The 25890-nt window shown below is 47.9% G+C and overlaps 1 protein-coding gene across 4 annotated transcripts in view; it reads right to left on the bottom strand.

The window, feature by feature from the left end:
* Positions 1 to 25890, bottom strand: part of KCNQ4 (potassium voltage-gated channel subfamily Q member 4) — a 752031-nt gene that overhangs the window by 424331 nt on the left and 301810 nt on the right. For all 4 annotated transcript variants that reach the window (XM_063954218.1, XM_063954215.1, XM_063954216.1 and 1 more), the window contains exon 4: positions 777 to 952. In XM_063954218.1, coding sequence (XP_063810288.1) covers positions 777 to 952 — 176 coding nt within the window. The remainder of the gene's footprint in view (positions 1 to 776; positions 953 to 25890) is intronic.

The raw sequence follows: 25890 nt of genomic DNA, 5'->3' as shown, positions 1-25890 counted from the left end.
TAGCAGCAGCGATAGCGATGCGCGGGGCTGCGCATCGCTATCGCTGAGGGGGCTACACACGGAGCGATCGTGCTTAAAATCTAAGCAATCTAGTCAGATTGCTTAGATTTTAAGCAGCGATCGCTCCGTGAGTACCCCCCTTAAGTCATACAAATACAATGGATCAATTTCATCAAAGATTCAATTAGAATGACACTAGGCACACATAAAAAATAATTTAAAACAGATAAAAACATTTGGCATTATCACTGAGACAAGGATTATTTGAAAAACTGCTAATTAGGACAGAGTCCACATTCCGGATCTCAGACTTTTATATAAACATGGACTGATCCTCCGTAAACATAAGCAATCGAACACACAGTCAGCTGGTATTACCCTGTTGATGGACTCACACACAGTTCCACGAGATGAGTGCAATTTGCTCGCCTGTGTAGATTTTTAAAGGGTTTCCAAAAATCGCTGAACGTGCTGGTTGAAGCAGGAGGTTGGTCTGGAGAAAAAAGTTCTTTGACAATGACAAGTTCTTATCTGGATACAGTAGTGGTGATATATGGTGATAGTCTTTAGCAGTGAACTTAATGTGTTTCCCTGAGCTCGGTCGCTCAGCTTCATCATCACTTTTGATGAAGCTGAGCGACCTTGCTCAGAAAAACGTGCCATTGGTACCATTTTTTATTCTCTCAGGTGCTCAGAATAGTAGCATTTTTGTTGAAAACATACTAGAGTACTGAATGATTGGCATATTTAAAATTTCTAGTGTATAAACTGCTTACCTTACTGTGAGCATAAACCACAGAACCCAGCAATTTCCAGGTGCCTCCTCTTCGGTCCATACGCACCATACGCAGGATCTGCAGGAATCGCATACTGCGCAGAGCTGATGTTGCAAAGATGTTACCCTGAGTCCCAGCTGCGATCACAGCCAGTGAAGCAACCAGGACTATGAAATCTACAAAGAAATAAAATGATGCGGACATCAGTTTCTTGATCTTGAAATACCCAAGAAACAAACTAGCAGACTCCTGCCTAAAGTAATAGTCTGTTATCTTCATTGTGTTCACTTATGGGCTTGTTGAAATAAGCATGACTTTTCTCTTACGTCCTAGAGGATACTGGGGTCCACATTAGTACCATGGGGTATAGACGGGTCCACTAGGAGCCATGGGCACTTTAAGAAATTGATAGTGTGGGCTGGCTCCTCCCTCTATGCCTCTCCTACCAGACTCAGTTTAGAAAATGTCCCCGGAGGAGACGGTCACGCTTGGGAAGCTCCTGAAGAGTTTTCTGCATTTATTGTCTATTTGTTGTTTTCAGGCAGGTCTGCTTGGCACCAGACTGCCTGCTTCGTGGGACTTAGGGGGGAGGGGGTTGGCCCAACCTCCCTAGCGTAATGGTCCCGTTCCCCGCTGACAAGACACTGAGCTCCTGAGGGTCCTATTCGCAAGACCCACCACAGGGAGCATACAGACCCGCAGCACGCCGCCACCCCTAACAGAGCCAGAAGACTGAAGTGTGGTGAGTAAGTAGCCGGCGTCCCGGTTAGCGGGTCGCCCGCAGTAATGGCCTCACAAGGGTAGGAGCGCAGAACTGCATGCACACTGCGCTCCAGGCTTCAGGCACACTGTGAAACTGCTGTGAGGGATGAGCTTAAGCCACTTCTATTACCCACACTGGCACTACCCACTGTAGACTACATTATTCACCTCAGCCAGAATAAAAAAAAATCGGGAAGACCGCGCGCCATTAAGGGGGCGGGACTTCACTATGAGCGGATCTAGCAGCTCACCAGCGCCATTTTCCCTATGCAGCTTGACTCAGACAGACTGGCATGGAAGCACGGCTCCAACACAAGGACTCCAGAGCACCTCAGCAGTACCAGGGGGTCATAGCAAAGGGGTGGGAGCAATATATTGGTGTACTAAACCCTACTAAGGGTACTTAGTTTGCAACCCAGCGAAACTTGCACTTTAGCTATAGGGGCTTTGTGTGGCTGGCTCCATTTTACTCTGTGTCTCCCTAGAAGGGCTCTGTGTGGGTTAACTGTGTTTTAACCTATTCCTGTGTGTATGTGTGTATTCTCTCACATTTAATATGTCAAAACAGTGTGTTTCATGCACAGCAGAGTGTTTTTCTCAGTCTGGGGGCTCACTGCCGTGTACTCAGGACATGGCCGCAACTGGGGGGAGGGGGCTAAGAGGGCATGTGCCCCGGGTTCAGAATCTGAGAGGTCGCAGAGATGGGTACTCTGCCTCCCCTCCTTCCTCTCAGCCCTAAGGGGCTACCTTCTGCCAGGTCCAAGATCCCTCGCTGCAGGTACCCGCTCCCCAGCACCACCAATGTGGATTCCTGGGAAACTTCCCCCTCCTTTGGCAACTAGAATGCTAATGAATGGGGCAGGGGCGTGAACATGGACTCTCCTGCTGCCCCCTTTCATTTCCTAAGCACTGGTCCATGGCCGCTCACACACTCCTGTGCCTGTGTAAGCGATGTCTGCCCCCAGGCCTGTTCCCCAGTGCCTCCCCCTTCCTGCAGCTCCACCAGAGGAGGACAGGGCCTTAATGGGCTACCTACTGCCAGGTCCTAGACAGAACCCTCGCTGCAGGTCTCTGCTCCTCAGTACCACCAATGTGGACTCCCGGGAAACTACCCCCCGGCAACTCTATACGCCAGGACAGCTGCTGCCTCCCAAAGAGTGGTCCTAGGTCCAACTTGCATGCAGAGCTTTGTAGTCCTACAGCAGTTGGCCAGTCGGAGTCCAACCCTACCCCCCTTCCCCCGTGTATGTGATACAGTGACTGCATGGCTTATATCAAGTATATATCACCAGCCAGTCCTAGGGACTCCTCCCTGCATCCAGGATACCCCACATTGTGTATCCCCCCTCCTTAGAAAGTTGGTACTCCTCCTCTTTAATTGGCTCTAGGTCCTGACTGGCATACTGGGCTATGTAGTCATACAGCAGTTGGCCAGTCAGAGTTCCCCACAATAATGTATCTGAGGTGTATGTTAGTTTTCTTGTGTTCCTATCCATTTTCCTAGGGAATGTATGCTGGATGCACCCTGACGGTGCTGTTTGTCACTTTTCCAACTGTTTACTGTGTTTTTGACACTGTTCCAAAGAGTGTGTGTGCGCGTGCATGGGGGGCGCCAAATTACTGCCTTGCACCGGGGGCCAAAAATCCTAGTTTCGGCGCTGCTCAGGATAGTACACATTCTCAGGCTAGCGGATCTGAACCACTATGGTTAGATTCATTAAAAGGGATGATTTCAAATATTTCAAATATATTATCCTAAAATGAGCAGGAGACGCAATACTTAAGGCAATCTGTTGATGGCCAGATGAATAGAGATTTAGTGGTCATTCCAGCGTCTCAGACCCCTGCCATTTGTCCACAGAAGTGTACTGTAGCCCAAATCATGCAGGCTGATACCGATGATGATGATGTATCAGACCCAGAGGAAGGTGAGGTGGACTCGGGAGGGGGGGATGCAGCTTTGTCACAGGGAATACAGGCCCTGATAGAAGCTATTAGAGACGTCCTGCACATTCCTGACAAGGTGTCAGAGGACGAGGAGGAATCTTATTTTAATGTGAAAAAGAAATCCTCAGCTACTTTCCCTGCATCTAAGGAATTAAATTTCCTATTTGAAGAAACTTGGGTAAATCCTGACAAGAAGTTTCAGATCCCAAAACGATTACTCACATCCTTCCCGTTCTCTCAGGTTGATAGCAAAAAATGGGAAAACCCACCGATAGTTGACGCATCGGTTTCTAGGCTGTCTCGTAAGATAGTTTTACCTGTTCCTGGGGCAGCTTCCTTGAAGGATTCTGCAGACCGCAAGTTGAGACCACTCTCAAATCTCTGTAAACAGCTGCGGGGGTGGCCCAGAGACCCACTATAGCTTGTGCATGGATCTCTAGGGAAATTACAATATGGTCAGGTAATCTAATTGATGGGTTAGATTCCTTATCCAGGGGGGAGATAATTTTATGCCTACAGCATATACAGGATTTTGCTAACTTTATGTCACGATCCGGGTATCTGGACGCCATTACTTGCCGTTCAGATGTCTCCTGAGGCTGGCTCAGCGTTCCAAGGCCGGATCTCATCTGTGTCCACATTCTGCATATCCCTCCTGTCACGCTGAGACGCTGTCACAGCGGCGCTATGTTTGAATCCTGCATGGCGTCTCCTGTCCTCTGCGGCCGGCGCCGCCATTACTGTTATGTTTCCACATGGTTTCCAAACCAGCTTTCCCTCCAAGTTCTAACATGGGCGCAGCCATGTTGGATCCAATCACATGTCTCAGTTCCACCAATCCACTGCCTCTGGAAATCTGCATAATTGCCCAGCCAATGCCTGCATTTCTGCAGGTATAAGTATCCTGTGCCTGGGCCAGGAAGTCGTCAGTGCTTTGTTTGTCATACCTTGTTCCAGTCTCTCTCTCCTGTGGTTGTTTTCCAGGTTCCAGCTCCTGTCTCCAGCATCCACTAAGAGACCCGCACCTGCCTACCATCCTGCGGTGCAGCCTGACTCTGCAGTCCTCCGTGGCTGTTCCAGCTTCCAGCTATTAACTCATCTGCTTCCAGCAGCCTGCTTCCAGCAGATTCCAGTATCCCTAAAGTGCCGGTGTTGTTCCAGCGGATTCCTACTTACCAGCAGTATCCACTACCACCGGTAACAATCCTTCAACTCCTCTGTTTCCACGCTCCCTAGCATCTTACAGTATTCACTCCGTGTCTTACCACCTGGCTGGTTCTATCCAGCAAATACAACAGCTTACTGAAGTTACCAGCTTCATTTATTCCATCTACTGGCATGTTCCTTGGTTATCTGCACTACTACAGCCAGGCCTGGTAAGGTTTTTCCATCAAGGACTTTAACAGCTGTTCTTAACCTACCAGTGCTCTGTTACACCTTCCATGGTCAAAGTGTTCCAGGAATTATATTAATTGCCGTTGTCATCATTTGCTGTCTGTTACACGGTGTTTGTCAATAAACTTTTAATAACTTTTACCTGGTTGTCATGGTCACACCTTCGGGTTTCCTTTAACACTTACATGTCCAGGGGTCTGATTAAACCTCCCCGGTTTAAGTTCCTCTCAGCCCCTACTACTGAGGCTTCCTCCTGTCAGCTAAAACCCTCAGTTGTGACACTTTATGGTGGAGGCCATAAAGGAAATTGGTTTACACAATGCACGCACCACTGCCATGGCAGTGTCAGCACGCAGGGGCTTGTGGCTACGCCAGTGGACTGCGGACAGGGATTCCAGGAAAGGCCTGGAAAGTCTACTTTTCACAGGTGAAGCCCTTTTTGGAGATGAACTGGATACGTGGATATCCAAGGCTATGGCTATATACCTTTCTTCCAAAGCTCCCAGGGCTAGAAAATCCTACACTGCTCCAACTCTGCAGTCCTTTCGGACAGCGAAGTTTAAAAACAAAACCAAAGGTTCTTCTATGGCCTTCAAAGGCAATAGAGGTAAACCCAGAAAACCAGCAACTGCAGGTTCACAGGAACAGAATCCAAGTTCTGCTTCCTCTAAGCCTACAGCATGACGGTGGACCGCACTGCCTGGAAGACAGGCAGATGGGAGCCCGTTTGCGATCAGTCACATATGGGCAACGTCATGCCAGGATCCCTGGGTCAAAGATCTTACAGCCCAGGGCTACAGACTGGAGTTTCAGGAACTCCCACCTCACAGATTCTTCAAATCAGGCTTACCAGCTTCTCAAGAAGCAAGTATGACTTTACAGGAAGCAATTCAACAACTGGTACAAACTCAGGTCATTGTTCCAGTTCCAATTCAGCTATAAAACAAGGGTTATTATTCCAACCTGTTTGTAGTTCCGAAACCGGACGGTTCGGTAAGGCCCATTTTAAACCTCAAGTCGTTGAACCCGTACTTACGGGTGTTCAAATTCAAGATGAGTCTCTGAGAGCGGTGATCTCAGGTCTGGAGAAGGGGGAATTCTTGGTGTCTCTGGATATCAAGGATGCGTACCTTCATATTCCGTTTTGGCCGCCTCATCAGGCTTATCTAAGGTTTGTCTTACAGGACTGTCACTACCAGTTCCAGTCCCTGTCATTTGGCCTCTCTACGGCACCAAGGGTGCTCACCAAGGTAATGGCAGAAATTATGTTTTACCTCCGCAAACAGGAAGTAAACATAATACCGTAACCTGGACGATCTGCTGATAAAAGCACCATCGCGGGAGAGGTTGTTAGTCAACATTGCCCTCTCAACCCGACTACTCCAGGATCACGGATGGATTCTGAACCTACCAAAATCTCATCTGGAGCCAACGGTCCATTCCTGGGGATGATACTGGATACAGAGGCACAGAAAGTGTTCCTTCCGTTGGAAAAGGCATTGGTGATCCGGTCGATGGTGCGGGATGTTCTAGTACAAACCTGGATATCGGTGCATCTATGCATTCGCCTTCTGGAAAAGATGGTAGCCGCTTACGAAGCGCTGCAGTATGGAAGGTTTCAATCAAGGCCCTTCCAGCTGGATCTGTGTTATGAGCCACGGCTGTGGCTCATTCCTGTTTTGCATGTCAGTTAGGTATTTTATGTTTATAAGTTGTTTCGCAGGCCAGGATTTCCCGTTGCTCTGTTTAAGAGTACTCTTGGTTGCTGCCGCTGGTGAGTCTGTGTAATTGCAGCTTGTTCCCATGTGTTCTGCCTCACCTGGCTGCTAATTGCATCTTGTCAGTTTGGAGTCATGCAACAGGGCAGCTGCATGAGATTATTAATTAGGCCTCTCTGTTATATGCTGGCTCAGTGCTATTCACAGACGCTGGTGATATTTCTAGGTTTCCAGTCTGCTTGAGTTCTGAGCTTGGTTCCTGCTAGTTCCTGAGCTCCTGTGTAGCAGTGTCAGTCGAACTGCTTCCTGTGTCGATTCCTGTGTCAGTCCCTGTGTCGATTCCTGTGTCTGATCCCGTGTCCTGCCGTGAGGCGTTCCTGTCCTGAGGTCCAGTGGCTTTGCCTGTGCCTGGTCAAGTTTCTGGCTTCTTGGTGTCCACCGGTCTGTCGTTTGGGATTCTGCCGGTCCTCCAGTTCTGAGAGTCTGTGTCAGCAGCATTTGGAGTTCCTGTCCATTTGCCAGTATTCGTACCGGTTCCGTGAGTAGCGGCTCTGCCGCGTCCGTCGGCCTAGGCCGCTGTATTCAGTTATTATTTCTGTCACTGGTGTTTTGCAGAGGGTTCTGCTTATGCTGTCACCGCCGGTACACAAAAGTATTGTGTCGGCGTGTGGTCAGCATTTCCTTTGTTGTTCTTTTCCTTTGGCGGCAAGCCGCACATACTTTGGTTTTAGGTATGTTAGTAGCCCCTGGCCTTGTTGTTTAGTCAGAGGGCCCCTTGTTATCACCCTGTCTCGGTTCACTCTTTGTCTCTCATTAAGACCTGAGGGGGCATCGAAGTTGGGCAGACGTAATCCGCCCTTCAAACGCTGCTGCCATGGGCTCAAGCAACCATAGTCTCGCAAGAGTGTACTGACAGCACGGGCGAGACAACGGAGATAGGGCGCCAGGGGCTATTCCCTTTCCATTCCCCTTTCCCAGCATTAGGTCCTGGTGCTCTGGACTCGCTTCATAACATCTTCCTTGTTCTGAGCACCAGGAACCTAACATTATCACCAGCCATACCACAGAAAAGAAATAAAACTTTTTTTCTTTTTTGGCCCAGTCCAGTGTCTAGTCTAGAATCCAGTCCTGTCTAGAATTCAGTGTGCAGAATCCAATCCGGTGTTTAGAATCCAGTCCTGTCTAGAATTCAGTGTGCAGAATCCAGTCCGGTGTTTAGAATCCAGTCCGGTGTTTAGAATCCAGTCCGGTGTTTAAAAAAAAAAAAAAAACAGTCTTGTTTTGTTTAGCAAAAATTTAGTCCTGCCTTGTCTAGTCCTGCCTTGTCTAGTCTTGCCTTGTCTAGTTTTAAATCCTATGTCTACTATGCAAGCCCTGCAGGCATCTCTCTCAGCCCTAAACTCTGCTTTCAGTGCTTTGAGACCAGAGCGACTAGAAGTTTTGCAGCAATCCTTAAAGCAACTGCAAAACCTTCTGACTAAAATCTTGCTCATCTTGCCAGAAGTCGTTGAGAGTACATCTATCTCTAAAGAGACTCTTGTTCACAGTATGGTGACAAGAGAATCCTCTGGTTTAATTGAAGAGAAAAGGTTTAAAAGTTTTCTGCGGCCCAAGCTCTCAGAAGAGGAGCGTCTGCTTCGCAGAAACTTAAACTTATGCCTATATTGTGGGGGTTTAGGCCACTATCTGCAGACCTGTGAGTTGCGCAAGCCAAAGTGTGGTGACGAGTCTTGCCCTCTGGCCAAGTTGAGTCAGGATACAAGACCTACTCCTGTCTCTACTGTGGCAGAGGTACTTGTCACACAACCCACACTAAAAAGCTCTCTGTCCTATAATTGGGGTCCTTGGGCAAGGGAGCCCCATTATAGATTCAGGAATCAAAAGAGAATGTTTCTCTCCTCTCTTGAGGTTCCTGTTGAAGCAGCGTTGCAAGCCCCTGGAGTGGTGCCCGATGCCCAGGGTCCTGGAGTGGTGCCCGTTGCCTAGGGTCCTGGAGTGGTGCCCGTTGCCCAGGGTCCTGGAGTGGTGCCCGTTGCCCAGGGTCCTGGAGTGGTGCCCGTTGCCCAGGGTCCTGGAGAGGTGCCCGATGCTCAGGATCTTGGTGCGGTGCCCGATGCCCAGAGTGCTGGAGCGGTGCCCGATGCCCAGAGTGCTGGAGCGGTTCCCGATGCCCAGAGTGCTGGAACGGTACCCGATGCCCAGAGCGCTGGAGCGGTACCCGATGCTGTAGCTTATAGAAGGACATCAAATATTATAGCTCAGGTTTCCATACCAGAAGGGGTCTCAGAAGCTGTTACCCCAGGTAGGGACTTGAAGAGCGCAACCCCAGAAAGGGTATCTAAAACCATAGTTCTAGAAGGGAACTCGAGAAGCAAAACCCCAGAAGGGATATTTGAAGTAATATCCCCAAGTGGGGTCTCGAGAGACGCAGCCTCTAAGAAGGGTCTAGAGGTCGCTTCCCCAGGAAAGAACTTAAGAGGTGTAGCATTAGTGGAGGTGCTGAAGGTTATAGCTTCAGCAAAAGTCCCGGAAGTCATGGTCCCGGGAGAAGTTTCGATAATTATCGACTCAGAGGGAGGCCGATGGCTCGGTCCCAGTGGGGGAGGCCGACGGCTCGGTCCCAGTAAAAGAATCCGAGGTGCTGACCCCAGCGGGGTTCCCGGAGGCCACTGCCCCAGCGGGGTTCCCGGAGGCCACTGCCCCAGCGGGGTTCCCGGAGGCCACTGCCCCAGCGGGGTTCAGAAAGTCACTGCCCCGGGTGGGGTTCAGAAAGTCACTGCCCCGGGTGGGGTTCAGAAAGTCACTGCCCCGGGTGGGGTTCAGAGAGTCTCAGCCTCGAGTAAGGTCAATAGTGACCAGGTCCTAGCAAAGCACTCCAGTCAGTCAGATGGGAAGGAAACAGATCCTGACTCTGATATCTCAACATCCATAATCTTTGATGGGGACTTAGCCTAATTTCTGGCGCTTTACAAACACTATTACATTATTATGTTGTCTAGACCATTTCTGGGCATCACTTCAGAGAACATTGTGCTTTATCTGATTTATTCTTTTAGAGGAGAGCCTTTTGAGTGGGCGACCAGCCTAATGAAAGCTGAAGATCCCATTCTTCAGGATCCCCCAGCATTCAGTGATGCAATTATAAAAAGATATGGTTCCAAAGAAATTGGTTCAGGTTCCTCTAAGTCACCCGTCTTGTCTGCTGAGAGTCCACCAAATACTGTAAACTCGGCACAAGAGTCCCAGCCCGTTGTTTTGACTGCAGGATGTGCTTTTCTGACTAATTCTTCTTCTAATACTAGTACTTTGCCAGAAAGTTCAGCTCCCAAGGGTAAGAAACCTGTCTCTGATTTGAACGCAGCCTTGCTGGGTGGTACCATCAGTTCAGACAATGTTTGGGGAATTACCTTGGTCAGACCTAAAGAGCTTTGTAAAAAGAAGAAGAAAAATAAATAATTTTTGACTCTTGCCTTGATATAAAAAAAAATAATAATATTTTTTTTTCCTTATCTTGTGTCCAGTGGCCACCGTCAGGGGGAGGGCACTGTTACAAGCTGTGGTTGCAGCTTGTTTCTGTTTTCGTGTCTGTTAGACTAGTGTGTCAGGTTTTTTTTTGTATCCCTTGTTTTGGATAGTCTGTATTTTGGGGTCCTTTGACCCCTCCTCAAGGGGGGGTACTGTTATGAGCCACGGCTGTGGCTCATTCCTGTTTTGCATGTCAGTTAGGTATTTTATGTTTATAAGTTGTTTCGCAGGCCAGGATTTCCCGTTGCTCTGTTTAAGAGTACTCTTGGTTGCTGCCGCTGGTGAGTCTGTGTAATTGCAGCTTGTTCCCATGTGTTCTGCCTCACCTGGCTGCTAATTGCATCTTGTCAGTTTGGAGTCATGCAACAGGGCAGCTGCATGAGATTATTAATTAGGCCTCTCTGTTATATGCTGGCTCAGTGCTATTCACAGACGCTGGTGATATTTCTAGGTTTCCAGTCTGCTTGAGTTCTGAGCTTGGTTCCTGCTAGTTCCTGAGCTCCTGTGTAGCAGTGTCAGTCGAACTGCTTCCTGTGTCGATTCCTGTGTCAGTCCCTGTGTCGATTCCTGTGTCTGATCCCGTGTCCTGCCGTGAGGCGTTCCTGTCCTGAGGTCCAGTGGCTTTGCCTGTGCCTGGTCAAGTTTCTGGCTTCTTGGTGTCCACCGGTCTGTCGTTTGGGATTCTGCCGGTCCTCCAGTTCTGAGAGTCTGTGTCAGCAGCATTTGGAGTTCCTGTCCGTTTGCCAGTATTCGTACCGGTTCCGTGAGTAGCGGCTCTGCTGCGTCCGTCGGCCTAGGCCGCTGTATTCAGTTATTATTTCTGTCACTGGTGTTTTGCAGAGGGTTCTGCTTATGCTGTCACCGCCGGTACACAAAAGTATTGTGTCGGCGTGTGGTCAGCATTTCCTTTGTTGTTCTTTTCCTTTGGCGGCAAGCCGCACATACTTTGGTTTTAGGTTTGTTAGTAGCCCCTGGCCTTGTTGTTTAGTCAGAGGGCCCCTTGTTATCACCCTGTCTCGGTTCACTCTTTGTCTCTCCTTAAGACCTGAGGGGGCATCGAAGTTGGGCAGACGTAATCCGCCCTTCAAACGCGGCTGCCATGGGCTCAAGCAACCATAGTCTCGCAAGAGTGTACTGACAGCACGGGCGAGACAACGGAGATAGGGCGCCAGGGGCTATTCCCTTTCCATTCCCCTTTCCCAGCATTACGTCCTGGTGCTCTGGACTCGCTTCATAACATCTCCCTTGTTCTGAGCACCAGGAACCTAACAATCTGTTGGACAAATGGTCCGGATCGCATCTTTGCATGCACCAGAGGATCCGTCTGTCGCCAAAAGCCAGGATTTCTCTTCTGTGGTGGCTTCAGACTTCTCACCTGACCGAAGGACAGAGGTTCGGGATTCAAAATTGGATTCTGCTAACCACAGACTCAAGCCTCAGAGGTTGGGGAGCAGTCACCAAGGGGGAACAGTTCCAAGGAAAATGGTCAAGTCACGAAGCCATTCCTCCATCAACATTCTGGAACTAAGGGCCATATAAACCGCCCTTCTATAGCATTGCATATTCTTCAAGATTGAGCCATTCAGGTTCAGACGGACAATGTGACGGCGGTAACATACATAAACCAACAAGGCGGAATGAAGAGCAGAGCAGCAATGTCAGAGGTAACAAGGATACTCCTCTGGGCAGAAAGACACGCTGTTGCGTTGTCCGCCATCTTCATTCCGAGAGTAGACAACTGGGAAGCAGGGAAAAGCTTCAAGCAATTCTTATTGCTCTGGACTGGCCAAGAAGGGCCTGGTATGCGGATCTACTGGAGATGCTCCTAGAGGATCCGTGGCCTCTACCTCTACGCGAGGACCTTCTCTAACAGGGGCCGTTAGTCTATCAAGACTTACCACGGCTACGTTTGACGGCATGGAAGTTGAGCGTCAAATTCTAGCCCAGAAAGGGATCCCGGATAAGGTTATTCCAACCTTGATCCAAGCCAGAAAGGTGGCAACGTCTAAACATTACCACCGTATGAATCGCAGGAGTCGGCCCCCCACCCCCTGGGGTCCCCCAGGGAGAGGCCCACCCCATCATGCAGCAGGCTTGTCGTGTTTAGAAGCAGGCTGACGGGCGGCCCTGGATTGTTTTGCCTTGGGCTTGTTGGTTTTGGGAGCATGATTGTTTCGGGAATGCCTGACCTTTTGCTTTCCCTTGAGGTCGAAAGGAGCGAAAAGTGGTACCTTTTGCCTTCTGTGCAGAAGGATTAGAAGTCGCTAAGTCAGTCACAATCTTATTGAGATCTTCCCCAAATAGGATGTCTCCCTTAAAAGGGAGTACCTCCAAGGTCTTTTTGGAGTCCAGGTCCACCTTCCACGACCTCAACCACAGAATACGTCGAGCCAGGATGGACGACGTCTATGCCTTGGCCGCCAACACACCTGCCTCAGAGGACGCATCCTGAATGCAATAGGCGGCGGTGGTAATGTGAGACAGGTACTGTCTGGCAATGTCAGGTATATCCGGAGGCAGCTCTTCCTCTAATGCCTGAACCCATGCTTCAATTCCTTTTGCAGCCCAAGGGGCTGCTATAGTGGGTCTATGTACAGCACCTGTAAGGGAGTAAATAGACTTCAGGCATCCCTCCACATGCTTATCTGTCGGTTCCTTCAGTATGGTGACAGGCAGAGTGGATGACAATACGAGACGGGTGACATGGGAATCCTCCGGTGGTGAATTTTCCCACTTGTTACACAACTCAGGAGGGAGAGGATAACGAGCTACCATCTTTTTAGATAGGGAGAATGTCTTTCCTGGCGAAGACCAGGGTTCTTGACGTATGTCTACTAAATGGTCAGAATGCGGTAATAATGTATTAGATACCTTCTGACATTTAAACTTATCAGGTTCTTAGAAACTGTAGTGGAATCTTCATCATCATCATCAGTGATCTGTAGGATCTGCTTAATAGCAACCAATAAATCAGGTACATCAACCTGAATAGTAGATTCCTCGTCAGAGGAAGCTGTATCAGTGTCTGACGGGTCAGTATACTCCCCATCCTCATCAGAAGAATCTTCCGAGAGATTAGTGGATTGTGAGGAGGAAGTGGTCCGCTTGGATGACCCCTTGACACGAGAGTGAGTCAGGGTAGGTTTATGTCTAACCAAAGATTGATTCAATTGCTGCAACTGGGTAGACAAATTATTCGTCCAAGGCGGATTTACCAGAGGGACAATATATGGTTGCAGTGGCACAGGAGGTCCCATAGGGGGCGTAAGGCGTGTCACAAGCGTATTGAGCATAGTTGAGAATGCCGCCCAAGGTGGTTCCTGATTGGTTACAGGTGCTGAGGACTGACTGGGAGATGTATGGCACACAGTACACAGACCATTATACAAAGCTTCCCCCTCAGGCAAATCCCTGGCGCATGCGCTGCATGATACAGGAGCGTCCGTGGATTTCCCGCTCTTTGTGTTAGACATTTTAGTGAATGAAACCACAGAGCGTATGAGTACGATACAGCCAGACAGAGTACAATACCAGTGAATAAATCCCATTGTATGTGACAGCGTACACAGAATACAACACCAGCATCTAAATCCGGTACTATGTGACTGCATACACAGTACACATCAACAGAGAATAAATCCGGTATTATGTGACTGAGTACACAGTAGAATACACTTGATGGTAAATACTGTGAAGCACTATATATGTTCTTAACTAACGCAGCCTTATGAATGACATGTAGAATACTTAAGTGTCTGTAAAGTCACGGCACTGATGTACAGGCAGATTTACAGAGACCTTGCCCTGCAGTCCCGGAGAACAGTCGCAGCTAATCATAGAAGGCAGTACCCAGCGTCTCAAGCAGGGAGTGAGGGAGAGTGTGAGGCAGCTCCAGGGCGGGAACACCAGCAGTAGATGGCGCCCGGAGCTGGGGGAGGGGCTACAGGTCAAGCGGCTTCTCCCCTATTTTGGTCCTCACCACCTGGTACTATGGAGTCTTAATAAAAAGGATATTTATATATCCGACCTGTACTTCTATGCCCTGGTGTATCCAGGGGTCCCTGCTCTGTTACATGTCTCCCAGGCGAGACCCGCCATTAAAACGGAACGCGTTTTAATGGCGGGTCCCGCCTGGGAGACCCTCTTACCTCCTCCCCTCAGTAGCAGCCACGCGAACCAGGAGAGCGTCTGCGACCGTGTGCCTAGAGCCGGAGCGTCTCCTCCGCAAGTACCCAGTAACAAAGCCAGCGGTAGTATGCGACGCTGCTGGGGAGGTGACAAAGCCGGAGCACAGAATGTCACTCTGACATGTAAGTGCTGCGGCCCTTGAAGTCTTCTAAAAGCTTTTTCAGGGATGCCCAGTGCAGCCTTCCTGTTAAGTGACCTGCGCCTAGAGGAGGCCCCAGTGCATCCTGGGACAGTCTAACGATTTAGCCTGTTGGTGCCTGGATCAAGATCCATCTCTACACCCCGATGTTTCCCTGTGGAAACCAATGTACCCCGCTGCAGAAAAAGTGCAATATGTAACTGGTTACAAGCATCTGTTATGTAGTGCAATGCTCTTTGCAGACAGGCATTTTTCCTGAACCACTAAAGGAAGCAATGGTCAGACAACATACCTTGGTGGTCATTCAGATCTGATCGCTGCTGTGCGTTTTCTCACAGTGGGCGATCAGATCCGAACTGCACATGCGTATGCACAGCAATGCGCAGGCGCGTTGCGCGGCTGCAACGGGCATCGCCGCCCTGTGACGGGATGGTGCAAAGAATCCATTCGCACGGGCGTTTGCAAGGAGATTGACAGGAAGAGGCCGTTTGTGGGTGGCAACTGACCGTTTTCATGGAGTGTCCAGAAAAACGCAGGCGGGCTCAAGTGTTTTGAGGGAGAGTGTCTGACGTCAGCTCCTGCCCTGATCAGCAGGATTCAATCTCACTGGAAGTGTGCGTTCGCACACTTGCGTACATACACTCCACTTGTAGGCGGCGACTATCTGAACACAGGACAGCAAAAAACGCAGCCCAGCAATCAGATCTGAATGAACCCCCCCCCCTAATTTTGGTCCCCGGTTGCATGATCAACTACAGACCAATATCAAATCTTCTCTTTCTATGAAAGGTTATTGAGAAAGTAGTTGCAACTCAATTAGAAACCAGCCTGTCAACCCATGACATTAATGATCCATTCCAGTCAAGATTAATTCAGGAGAAGACATTGCACTGAAACAGCCCTGGTATGTGTGCTTCGTCTAATGATAAGAGACAGAGGTGGCTGTACAATCTTCATCCTTCTGGATCTCTTTGCAGCATTTGACACCATGGACCATGGGATTCTAATTGAACGCCTGAAGAATTTCTGTCGACTGGATGGCACAGTCCTTATCTGATTCAAATAATTCCTCACCTGCAGGTCACAGAGAGTTTCTTCTAGACTGCCATGTAGTGTTCTATACTATCTCCCATGCTTATTGCAGTATATATGCTACCACGGGATGAAATAATCAGACCTCATGGCCTGGTCTATCACTGCTATGCAGATGATACACAACTGTACCTGTCCTTTGCTCTGGGTACTGAGAACCCAATAACAACCCAAAATGGCTGTCTAGCTGAACTCCAGCAGTGGATGAGCGCCAATTGGATGTGACTGAACCCTGATAAAACAGAAGTCCTTATGAAAGGTCAAAGGACAAGACTTCAGCATAGCCAACCTACAGGACTTAGGTTCGGGGGTTTAGAACTAGAAAACCCTGATCATGTGCGGAATCTTGGTGTTTTCCTGGATACTGGATTGACACTTAAACATCAGGTATCAGACACAATCAAATCCTAATTTTTTCATCAGACGAACATAGCCAGAATCAAGCACTTAATTCAAGTACACCATTACATACCTGCCAAAATGACAGGGAATGCACATGGGAAATAAAACACCATTAAGAATGAGTGCAAATAGTAACACATAATAGGAACCATACAAAATACCATTCCAGAAAATTCCTCCATAAGGAAGGGTGACTAATGATTTTCAGGCTTTTATGAGTTGTTGCTGCGGCTCATTTCTGTATTCTGGCTGTCTCCTAGCAACTAGGATGCTGGCTATCACGTGCAGCAGCACAACTGTTTGGATTGCCAATGCCTCGCTACCTGACTCCAGCCTGATGACTCCTGTGATTGGTCTCTCTCCCTTTTATTAGGGATTCTTGTCAGTTCCGCCTGGCAGTGATATTCCCTATTTCCTGCATGTAGTGAGCTTGTCACATGGTAGCTGTATCCTGTACAGTCCCCAGTCTGTCTATTCCTGAGTCCTGGTTCCCTGCCTCTGTGTACCTGCATTCCTGTATCCTGCCTCAGTTCTCTGTGTGTTATCCCTACCAGTCCTGCACCCGTGCCCTGTTGGATCCTGCCCTGTACCTGCCATCCTGTGTTCATACCTGCTCCGTGTTACTGTCCTGACGTGGCCCTCCAGTTACTCTTGTGTCTGGTCCTGGTCCAAATCCAGGCACTAAGGGAACAGCCGGTGGCTCTCACTGGCTCTAGGGGTCTCATACACATAATACTGGAGTTCCCTAACAAGGGCTGAGAATATACAAGACAAAGGAAAGGATCGTGCAATCACCGTAGGTCATTTATGTGTTTTACTTGTCCTTAGTCGGACTCTGTGGCAAAGTTTTATGAACAATTAAGGCCCTTCAGTCATTGTCGTCAGTGACCATGAATGTTCTGCTCTCCACACGTTTTGCTCTTAGAAATGGGACAAGACAAGGATGCCCCCTCTCACCCTTATTTTTGCTCTTTGCACAGAGCCACTAGTGGCTAGAATTAGAGCCAACACGGACATCAAGGGGGTTGAAGTGGGGAAGACACGGTATAAGTTGTCCCTTTTTACTGATCATATTCTGCTTACTTTGACCAACACCATGATGTCCCTCCCCAATCTACAGGCAGAATTAGAGGCCTATGCCTCCCTTTCTGGATACAAAATTGATAGTTACAAATTGGAAGCTCTGGTTCTTTGCACTCCCTTGCAAATTCAGTCAGCGCTTACCTCCAAATTTAATTTTAGTTAGCACCCCACTGCCTGGACGTGGTACAGGTTGAGTATCCCTTATCCAAAATGCTTGGGACCAGAGGTATTTTGGATATGGGATTTTTCCGTATTTTGGAATAATTGTATACCATAATGAGATACCATCGTGATGGGACCTAAGTCTAAGCACAGAATTCATTTATGTTACATATACACCTTATGCACACACAGCCTGAGGGTAAGTTTAGCCAATATTTTTTATAACTTTGTGCATTAAACAAAGTGTGTCTACATTCACACAATTCATTTATGTTTCATATACACCTTATACACACAGCCTGAAGGTCATTTAATACAATATTTTTCATAACTTTGTGTATTAAACAAAGTTTGTGTACATTGAGCCATCAAAAAACAAAGGTTTCACTATCTCACTCTCACTCAAAAAAGTCCGTATTTCGGAATATTCCGTATTTCGGAATATTTGGATATGGGAAACTCAACCTGTATTAGCCGTACCTGCCCTCGGCTGCATGCCGCCCCTTCCTCCGGCTCAAGGCTCCTATATGTCCATTGATACTGTTTGGTAGTTGGGAAATGCTGTATGGATTTTTCTTGCTCAATCATTTGTATTTATTTTATTATTGTTTTTATACTCTGTTTATATTGTTTATACTTCTGGTAATTTACTGTCACTGTATTGTATATACCTGTTATATTGCTTCCTTGTTTATGAAATATAAAATAAACACATTGGGGGATATTCAATTGGCCTCGGTAATTTTTGCGGGAGTGAAAAATGGGTGATTTTTGCAATTTTTTGGTATCCTTTTCGAAGATTAGTTTTGTTTCTCTGAGAATTAAATGATTTCCCTTGTTTGTGTCCAAAAACACATAGGGGGGTATGCAATTAGTTCCGATCATTTTGGAGCTAATGAATTCGCCCTACATGAGTATTCAATTAGGGGCGTTTTGAAGGCATTTTCGACAATGCCTTTTCACCTTTTTTATTAAGTGAAAAGGCATTGGCGAACAATACCTAAAAATCTGCAAAAATGGCTTGCATTTTTAGCCAGAAAACAAGTGGATTCGACAATCCACGTGTTTTCCGCCCCTGCCACATTTTCCGCCTAGGCGAAAATCTGGCCCTGCTATTGTATAGGGCGAATCTCCATTCACACTAAAAATAGCAAAAAAGCTCAGTTTTTTCCCTTAGGCGAAAAAAGGGAGCTAATTGCATACCTCCCATAGGAAGAGAGGGCATTTTATCAAGTATTTTCTTTCCACCTGCCTCAGGCAGGTGAAAAAACATCCCCAACAAGTGCCTAATTTGATAGCCCCGTGTGGGTAAATTAGCCACTGTAACTTACCGTGGCTAATTGAATATTGCTTTCAAAAGTACACATTATTTCCATGTTCAAAATCTCTAGTATTTTAGGTAATAAATGAATGCTAATTTAATTTATCAAGTCTATAACGTTCTCTAGAATCCACCAATCTGTATTAAGCAAACCTGAACAAATACTCAGTATAAACGGTACAAAATAACAAAGTCAATAACTGAAATATTTCAATTCTTGTCTGTCATATAGCCAAATGAAACTAAGCACTACCGAGCAAAAATGCTTCATTCAGCATGTTTATTACACTCTGTGAGATCATGTGAATACTGTAGCTCCACGGGGACAAATGATTCCTAGTTCATCATGCATGCCATATTCAAGGTAATGGGACCAAACACTGTGCACCTTAAATGACCAGAAGCAAATGTGTTCCTGCAACAAGACTTTTACTGACTATGCGGGATGAAGGGGGAAAAAAACACAACAAACATTTATGCATTGGTTTATGTGTCTAATAAGGACTCCACCCTGAAAGGCTCCATCCATACTCTGCAGTATTAACATTAGAGTTTCCGGATTGCTTAGTTTAGAGATATCACTTACAAAGCAATAGAATAGTTTAATCAAATTAAAAAACAAAACATTGTGTCTGAGGTCAAAATGACCATTATTTCCACATAATGGCCTGATTCTGAGTTGCGTACACAACGCTGATGTTCACATAGTTGCCCGATGTTCTAAGTACTGCGCATGCATCCCGGCTGTTACCGCACATAGGCAGAGCACAAATCAGGGCGTAGGTAATGTGCTTTTTAGTGTACATACCTGGGACGTAACAAGGGGTGCTTAGGCAGACGCGGGCATGTTGCTGACAGCGGCTGCATCCAAAGACGCAAAGATGCTCACACACAGGAGTCCATATTCAGACAGATTTCCGTGGATGCAAGGCACTGCAAGTGAGCAACTCAGTTTTAAGTCAATTGGCTGCGGCATTAATATAAGACGCGACCACGTCTCTGTGCGACTCCGCATCAGTCACAGCTATTGTGCAGTCACTCACTGCCCATTAATTCAAACATCTTGTTGTTGATGAAGTAGATACAAGCGCATATCACTCAAACCAGGAGGGTCTCTAAAATAGGACTCACTTAATTGTATGAATGTGTGGAACTTACAAACAGTTGTGTAACCTGAGATTCCCATCCCCAACTCAAAGGACACTACAGAACTATGTCTAGCAGTTAAAGAATGTGAGAGCAACAGCACTTAAGTTACATAATTATTATCATAGTGGATGGCGTGTGCATCAGCCACATAACCTGTGTAATTATTAAAGGGATGATCTGACACTCCTACATGCGCCCCATGCTGCAGCATGTTCACGTACAGTGTATTTCTCCCCCCTTCCCACTCTCATTGTTTCCATTCACTGCCTAGGTATTAACCCCGGCACATGGAACAACAGCAGAAGGGGAGGCCGTCATTTCACACCGGGACCCCTTTACTATCTATATCAACATAATTAAATTTGCTTCCAAATCATTTATTAACTATATATTTGTGCAATACAATCTGGGATAGATGTCTAGATGATCATATGAACAGGACCATGGAATATAATTAAGGGTCCTATTGTGCCGTTAAACAGTTTTCATGTTAAAATAGGTGAACCCTATTTCTTCTCAGAAGGGTTAATTATACCACTATCTGCACACGGTTTTTGATCAATAACAGTCTGGTTTAAATTGTTGACTAATAATTAACGGATTATTTCTGTATACAACAAATGCAAGTGCATGTCTAAGTTATGACAAACTCAATTGTGCAACTCTTTTCCTTGGAAGGGAGAACGGATTGTACTTCTTTTGTATGTTTATCTATCACTTTAATTTCTTTTGAAACAGGCTTATAGCAATAAGCACATAGGCAGAGCACAAATCAGGGACACAATCATGTATTAAATTGTATCCAATAGCTGACTGCACAGGTTTATATAACTTTGACTAACAGACTGGTAAAAGGATACAGTATACATTTGGACACTCAAGCCCTCAGTGGCATGTAAAAAAAATGTTTTCTTTAATGCCAATGTTCATATTTTCAATTAATGTAAACCCTACTATCACTGATTATTATATCATCATACGCTGGAGGTGATACTCTATAGTGGGCAGCTGATATCAGACTCTTGTAAGAGACCACTAATTAAATTGAAGAAGGTTCTCATATATTGACAAATTAGAGCTGATACAATAGAATTCTAACAATTTATTAGGCTTAACATAGTTGAAATTGCCCTAACTGTATTGAGGAGTTTGATACAAACTTATAATATTATTTTATTTTAGGGCAACACATCACGATTCATATACTCTCAGGCTATCAAAAGGGTACCATGCCTGATTAAGAGATTTATTTTAAGATATTTTAAGATATTAATAAAAGTTACGTTTTAACTTTGTCATTTACAAAATCATTACAAAAGAGTGCGCCACACACTAAGCTCTCTTTTTAGTGATAAACCCACTAGTGGTTTACGCTAATAACTGTCAAAGAAACGCATTGTAATTTATGCTTAGGGGCGCACCTCCAACCCAATATAATAATAATCTTTGGTTCCTTATAGCCTAGACTCTATGGGGTATATTCAATTGCGGTCGAATTCCGGCGTGAATTCGACCGTTTTTTGGATTCGACACAATTCGACAGGCGAAACCCTCCAGCCGGGACCCGAATTCGACATATTCAATAAATAACGGATTCGACAGTCCCCCTGTCGAAAAACGGACCAATTGACGAATAGTGGGCGGCCTGGATTCGACTTCATGGACAGCACAAAAGTGTTAAATAAATCCTGAAAAAAATTGCGTGGGGTCCCCGTCCTAAGCATAACCAGCCTCGGGCTCTTTGAGCTGGTCCTTGTTGTAAAAATATGGGGAAAAAATGACAGGGGTTCCCCCGTATCTTAACAACCAGCACCAGGCTCTGCGCCTGGTCCTGGTGCAAAAAATAAGGGGGACAAAAGACGTAGGGGTCCCCCGTATTTTTAACACCAGCACCGGGCTCCACTATCTCCGGCACACTGGAGATATAATGTAGCGCATAGGCGCTCCATTGTATCCAATGGTGGGAACTTTGCGGTCTGCGGTAGACCGCAAGGTTAAGTGGGAGCAACCACAAGAGTGACTTGTGGTTGCCCCCACTTAACCTCGCGGTCTACCACAGACCACAAAGTTCCCACCATTGGATACAATGGAGCGCCTATGCGCTACATTGTATCTCCAGTGCGCCGCCTGACTGACAGTTCAGGCGCGCACAGCCAATCAGGAGAGTGCCATGACGTGGCGCTCCCTGATTGGCTGAAGGGACCCTCTTTGACAGCAGTCACGGGGGGTCCCCGCCAGTTGGGGAAAGGGGTCCCATGTGTAAACATGGGACCCCTTTCAGTGCGTGGTTTGTGTTTTTCGTTTTTTTATTTTGCCAAGTACGTGGATTACAAACAGAAAAGGACCGATCTACACTGGATTGTTGTGAGTATAATTTTATTTACAGGTACCACTTGATTCTACTGGAGAAGAGGACCGACTGCTTCGTGTCAACCGCCAGTCGGGGAAAGGAGTCCCATGTGTAAACATGGGACCCCTTTCAGTGCGTGGTTTGTGTTTTTCGTTTTTTTATTTTGCCAAGTACGTGGATTACAAACAGAAAAGGACCGATCTACACTGGATTGTTGTGAGTATAATTTTATTTACAGGTACCCCTTGATTCTACTGGAGAAGAGGACCGACTGCTTCATGTCAGCATAGGTCAGTATGTATGTATGTTGGTGTGTATGTATGTAAAAAAGTTGTACTATCACAGTGTCTGTGTACTGTTTTTATTTGGGTATATTTTTTGTAGTAGAACAACAGGTACCAGCGGGCCCGTTTTTCCACCACATGCTGGTACTTGTGGTTCTCTAAGTACCAGCTTGCAGGGGAGGCTTGCTGGGACTCGTAGTTCTGCTACAAAAAACAATATTCTTTTTTTTGACACAAAAGGCTATCAGCCCCACATCCGCCGCCCTTGGATGGGGGGACAGCCTCGGGCTTCACCCCTGGCCCTTGGGTGGCTGAGGGGGGGACCCCTTGATTTAAGGGGTCCCCACTCCTCCAGGGTACCCCGGCCAGGGGTGACTAGTTGGGGATTTAATGCTACGACCGCAGGGACCTATATATAAAAGTGTCCCCCGGCTGTGGCATTATCTGACTAGTGGAGCCCGATGCTGGTGTTAAAAATACGGGGGACCCTTACGTCTTTTGTCCCCCGTATTTTTTGCACCAGGACCAGGCGCAGAGCCTGGTGCTGGTTGTTAAAATATGGGGGAACCCCTGTTAATTTCCCCCCCATTTTTTTACAACCAGGACTGGCTCAAAGAGCCCGAAGCTGGTTATGCTTAGGAGGGGGGACCCCACACAATTTTTTTCAGGATTTTTAACCATTTCACACCTCTTCCAACTGAAAAACATGCACTGATCTCTCCATATTATTGTAGTCAGTAAAAAAAAAAAAAAATCTTTAAAAAAATCTATTAAATAATACTTGTCAGTGATCGCGCTGAGCGAAAAAAATTGTGGGTTCTAGGGACCCCTCACTATAAAAAAATTGGGGTCCTACTCCACCGTTTCTGGGTCCCATCACACTTTATGAGGGGTGAGGGAAGGCTGCAGTTGGGACTGTGCGGGGGCCAGGTGGCATTTAGGATAGAGGGGTTAAAAGCAAGTAGCAGTTGGGGCAGAAGCAGGGAGAAGTTGGGGTAGAGCTGGGAGTAGAGGGGGCTTTAAAGGCAGGCAACACTGGGGGTAGGGAGAGGTTAAGTTCAGACAGTAGTTGAAACAGTGTTGGGGTGGCTAGTGGCAGGCAGAGCTGGGAGTAGTTAGGGGTTAATTGTAGATAGCAGCTGTGGCAGTACTGGGGGGCAAGGAGGGAGTTAGGGGCAGGAAGTACTGGGGGTAGGAAAGAGGCATGGCTAGATAGCAGCTGGGGCAGTAGTGGGGGCATGGAGGGGGTTAGGGACAGGCAGTACTGGAGGTAGGGATGTGGCTTGGGTAGATAGCAGCTAGGGCAGTACTGGAGAGCAAGGGGGGGTTAGGGGTAGAAGTACTGTTAGGGAGGTGGCATGGATAGATACTGGGGGTAGGAAGGGGGCATGGGTAGATACAGTGGGTAGGGGGTAGCTCGGGCAGTACTGGGGGCAAGGAGGGGGTTAGGGGCAGGAAGTACTGGGGGTAGGGTAAGGGTAGATGGCTGCTGGGGCACCGGAGACACGACCTCTACACACGTGTGTGGCTGGCAGCGGGGACCGTGGGCGTATATGACAGCACCCCTATAGTACTATACACATCTTACCAGGTGCCGAGTGCGGGAAGTAAGGCAGAGGAAGTAGCCGTTGCTGTGTGTGGGCACTCTCCAATGATGGCATCCTGGTCAGCGGAGCTTCAGCCAAGGAGAGGATGCTGAAGCGCTGGGTTTGTAGGAGGGGTGACGGGCAGTATCTAGGAGGCGATGTCCGGTGCTTGGCAGATGCTTCTTTCGGGATTCGTGAGACGGCTCTGCGCGTGACAGCTCGGCCGGTCTCTGTCACAGGGAGAGGGTGAAGGCTGAAGACAGACATTCTGCTGCCCAGGAGGTACGCTAGCTGCTGCTGTGTGGGTCAGTGAATTCTTAGTGCAGGACCCGCTCATTTTTAAAACTGGGTCAATTCGCTATAACACGTATTTTGTGATCACTGGAGGGTGTTACAGAGAGAGAGGGGAGGAGCAAGAGAGAGGGAGGGGAGCGAGTGAGTGTGTCAGAGAGGGAGTGAGAAAGAGAGGGGAGTAAGAAAGAGAGAGTGTCAGGGAGAGAGAGAGAGGGGGATTTAAGAGGGTGTCAGGGAGAGAGGGAGAGGTGCATGAGAGAGTATGTCAGGGAGAGAGATGGAGAGGAGCATGAGAGTGTCAGGGAGAGAGAAGGAAAGGCGCATGAGAGTGTGTCAGGAAGAGAGGGAGAGGCACATGAGAGTGTGTCAGGGAGAGAGAGGAGCAAGACAGAGTGTCAGGGAGAGGCGCATGAGAGTGTGTGTCAGGGAGAGAGAGGGAGAAAGCCCATGAGAGAGTCAAGGAGAAAGAGAGAGGCACATGAGAGAGGGGATAGAGAGGAGCAAGACAGAGTGTCAGGAAGAGGCGCATGAGAGAGTGTCAGTGAGAGGCACATGAGAGAGTGTCAGGTAGAGAGGGAGAGGCAGATGAGAGTGTCAGGGAGAAAGAGGAGCAAGGCAGATGAGTGTCAGGGAGAGAGAGGAGCAGGACAGAGTGTCAGGGAGAGAGGGAGAGGCACATGAGAGAGAGTGAGTTAGGGAGAGACACATGAGAGAGTGTCAGGGAGAGACAGAGAGGGAGAAGCACATGAGAGACAGTGTCAGGGAGAAGCACATGAGAGTGTCAGGGAGAGAGAGGAGCAAGACAGAGTCAGGGAGAGGGAGGGAGAGGCACATGAGAGAGAGAGTCAGGGAGAGCGAGGGAGAGGCACATGAGAGAGAGAGTCAGGGAGAGCGAGGGAGAGGCACATGAGAGAGAGAGTGAGTCAGGGAGAGGCACATGAGAGAGTCAGGGAGAGCGAGGGAGAGGCACATGAGAGAGAGAGAGAGAGTCAGGGAGAGAGACGGAGAGGCACGAGAGAGTGCCAGGGAGAGACAGAGAGGCACGAGAGAGTGCCAGGGAGAGACAGAGAGGCACATGAGAGAGTGTCAGGGAGAGACAGAGAGGGAGAAGCACATGAGAGAGAGAGTGTCAGGGAGAAGCACATGAGAGTGTCAGGGAGAGAGAGGAGCCAAGACAGAGTGTCAGGGAGAGTGAAGGAGAGGCACATGAGAGAGTCAGGGAGAGAGAGAGGGCACATGAGAAAGTGTGTCAGGGAGAGGCACATGAGAGTGTCAGGTAGAGAGAGGTGCATGAGAGAGAGAGGGGAGCAAGATAGGAGTGTCAGAGAGAGAAAGTTAGATATAGAGGAACAAGACAGTGAGTGTCTGTGAGGGGGAGAGTTGGGCAGCATGAAATATACTACCAACTCCAGCAGCTCAGGCACAGGTCTCTGATGGGGGCGGGCAGTTCATTGCACTAAGCTCCGCCCCCTAATTACCCGCGAATCGCGGTATGTACTGCATGTATTAGGTGCAGGCAGAGCAGACTGACTGGGCCAGGCTTATTGCCCCCCCCCCTGCTGCATCCTCCGTGCCGCGATACACAGGTTGCAGCCACCGCGGAGGTTTCCAGTCAGCAGAGTGCTCAGATCCTCCTCTCTCTCCCTTCCTCCTCGGCCAGAAGTGAATGGCGCTGTATACTAGATAGGGTGGCTGGTCCCAGCGGTGGATCCAGCCA

The sequence above is a fragment of the Pseudophryne corroboree genome, chromosome 2 (assembly GCF_028390025.1).
Source record: "Pseudophryne corroboree isolate aPseCor3 chromosome 2, aPseCor3.hap2, whole genome shotgun sequence".
In the NCBI taxonomy this organism is placed as follows: domain Eukaryota; kingdom Metazoa; phylum Chordata; class Amphibia; order Anura; family Myobatrachidae; genus Pseudophryne; species Pseudophryne corroboree.
This window is presented reverse-complemented; position numbering and strand designations above follow the sequence as displayed.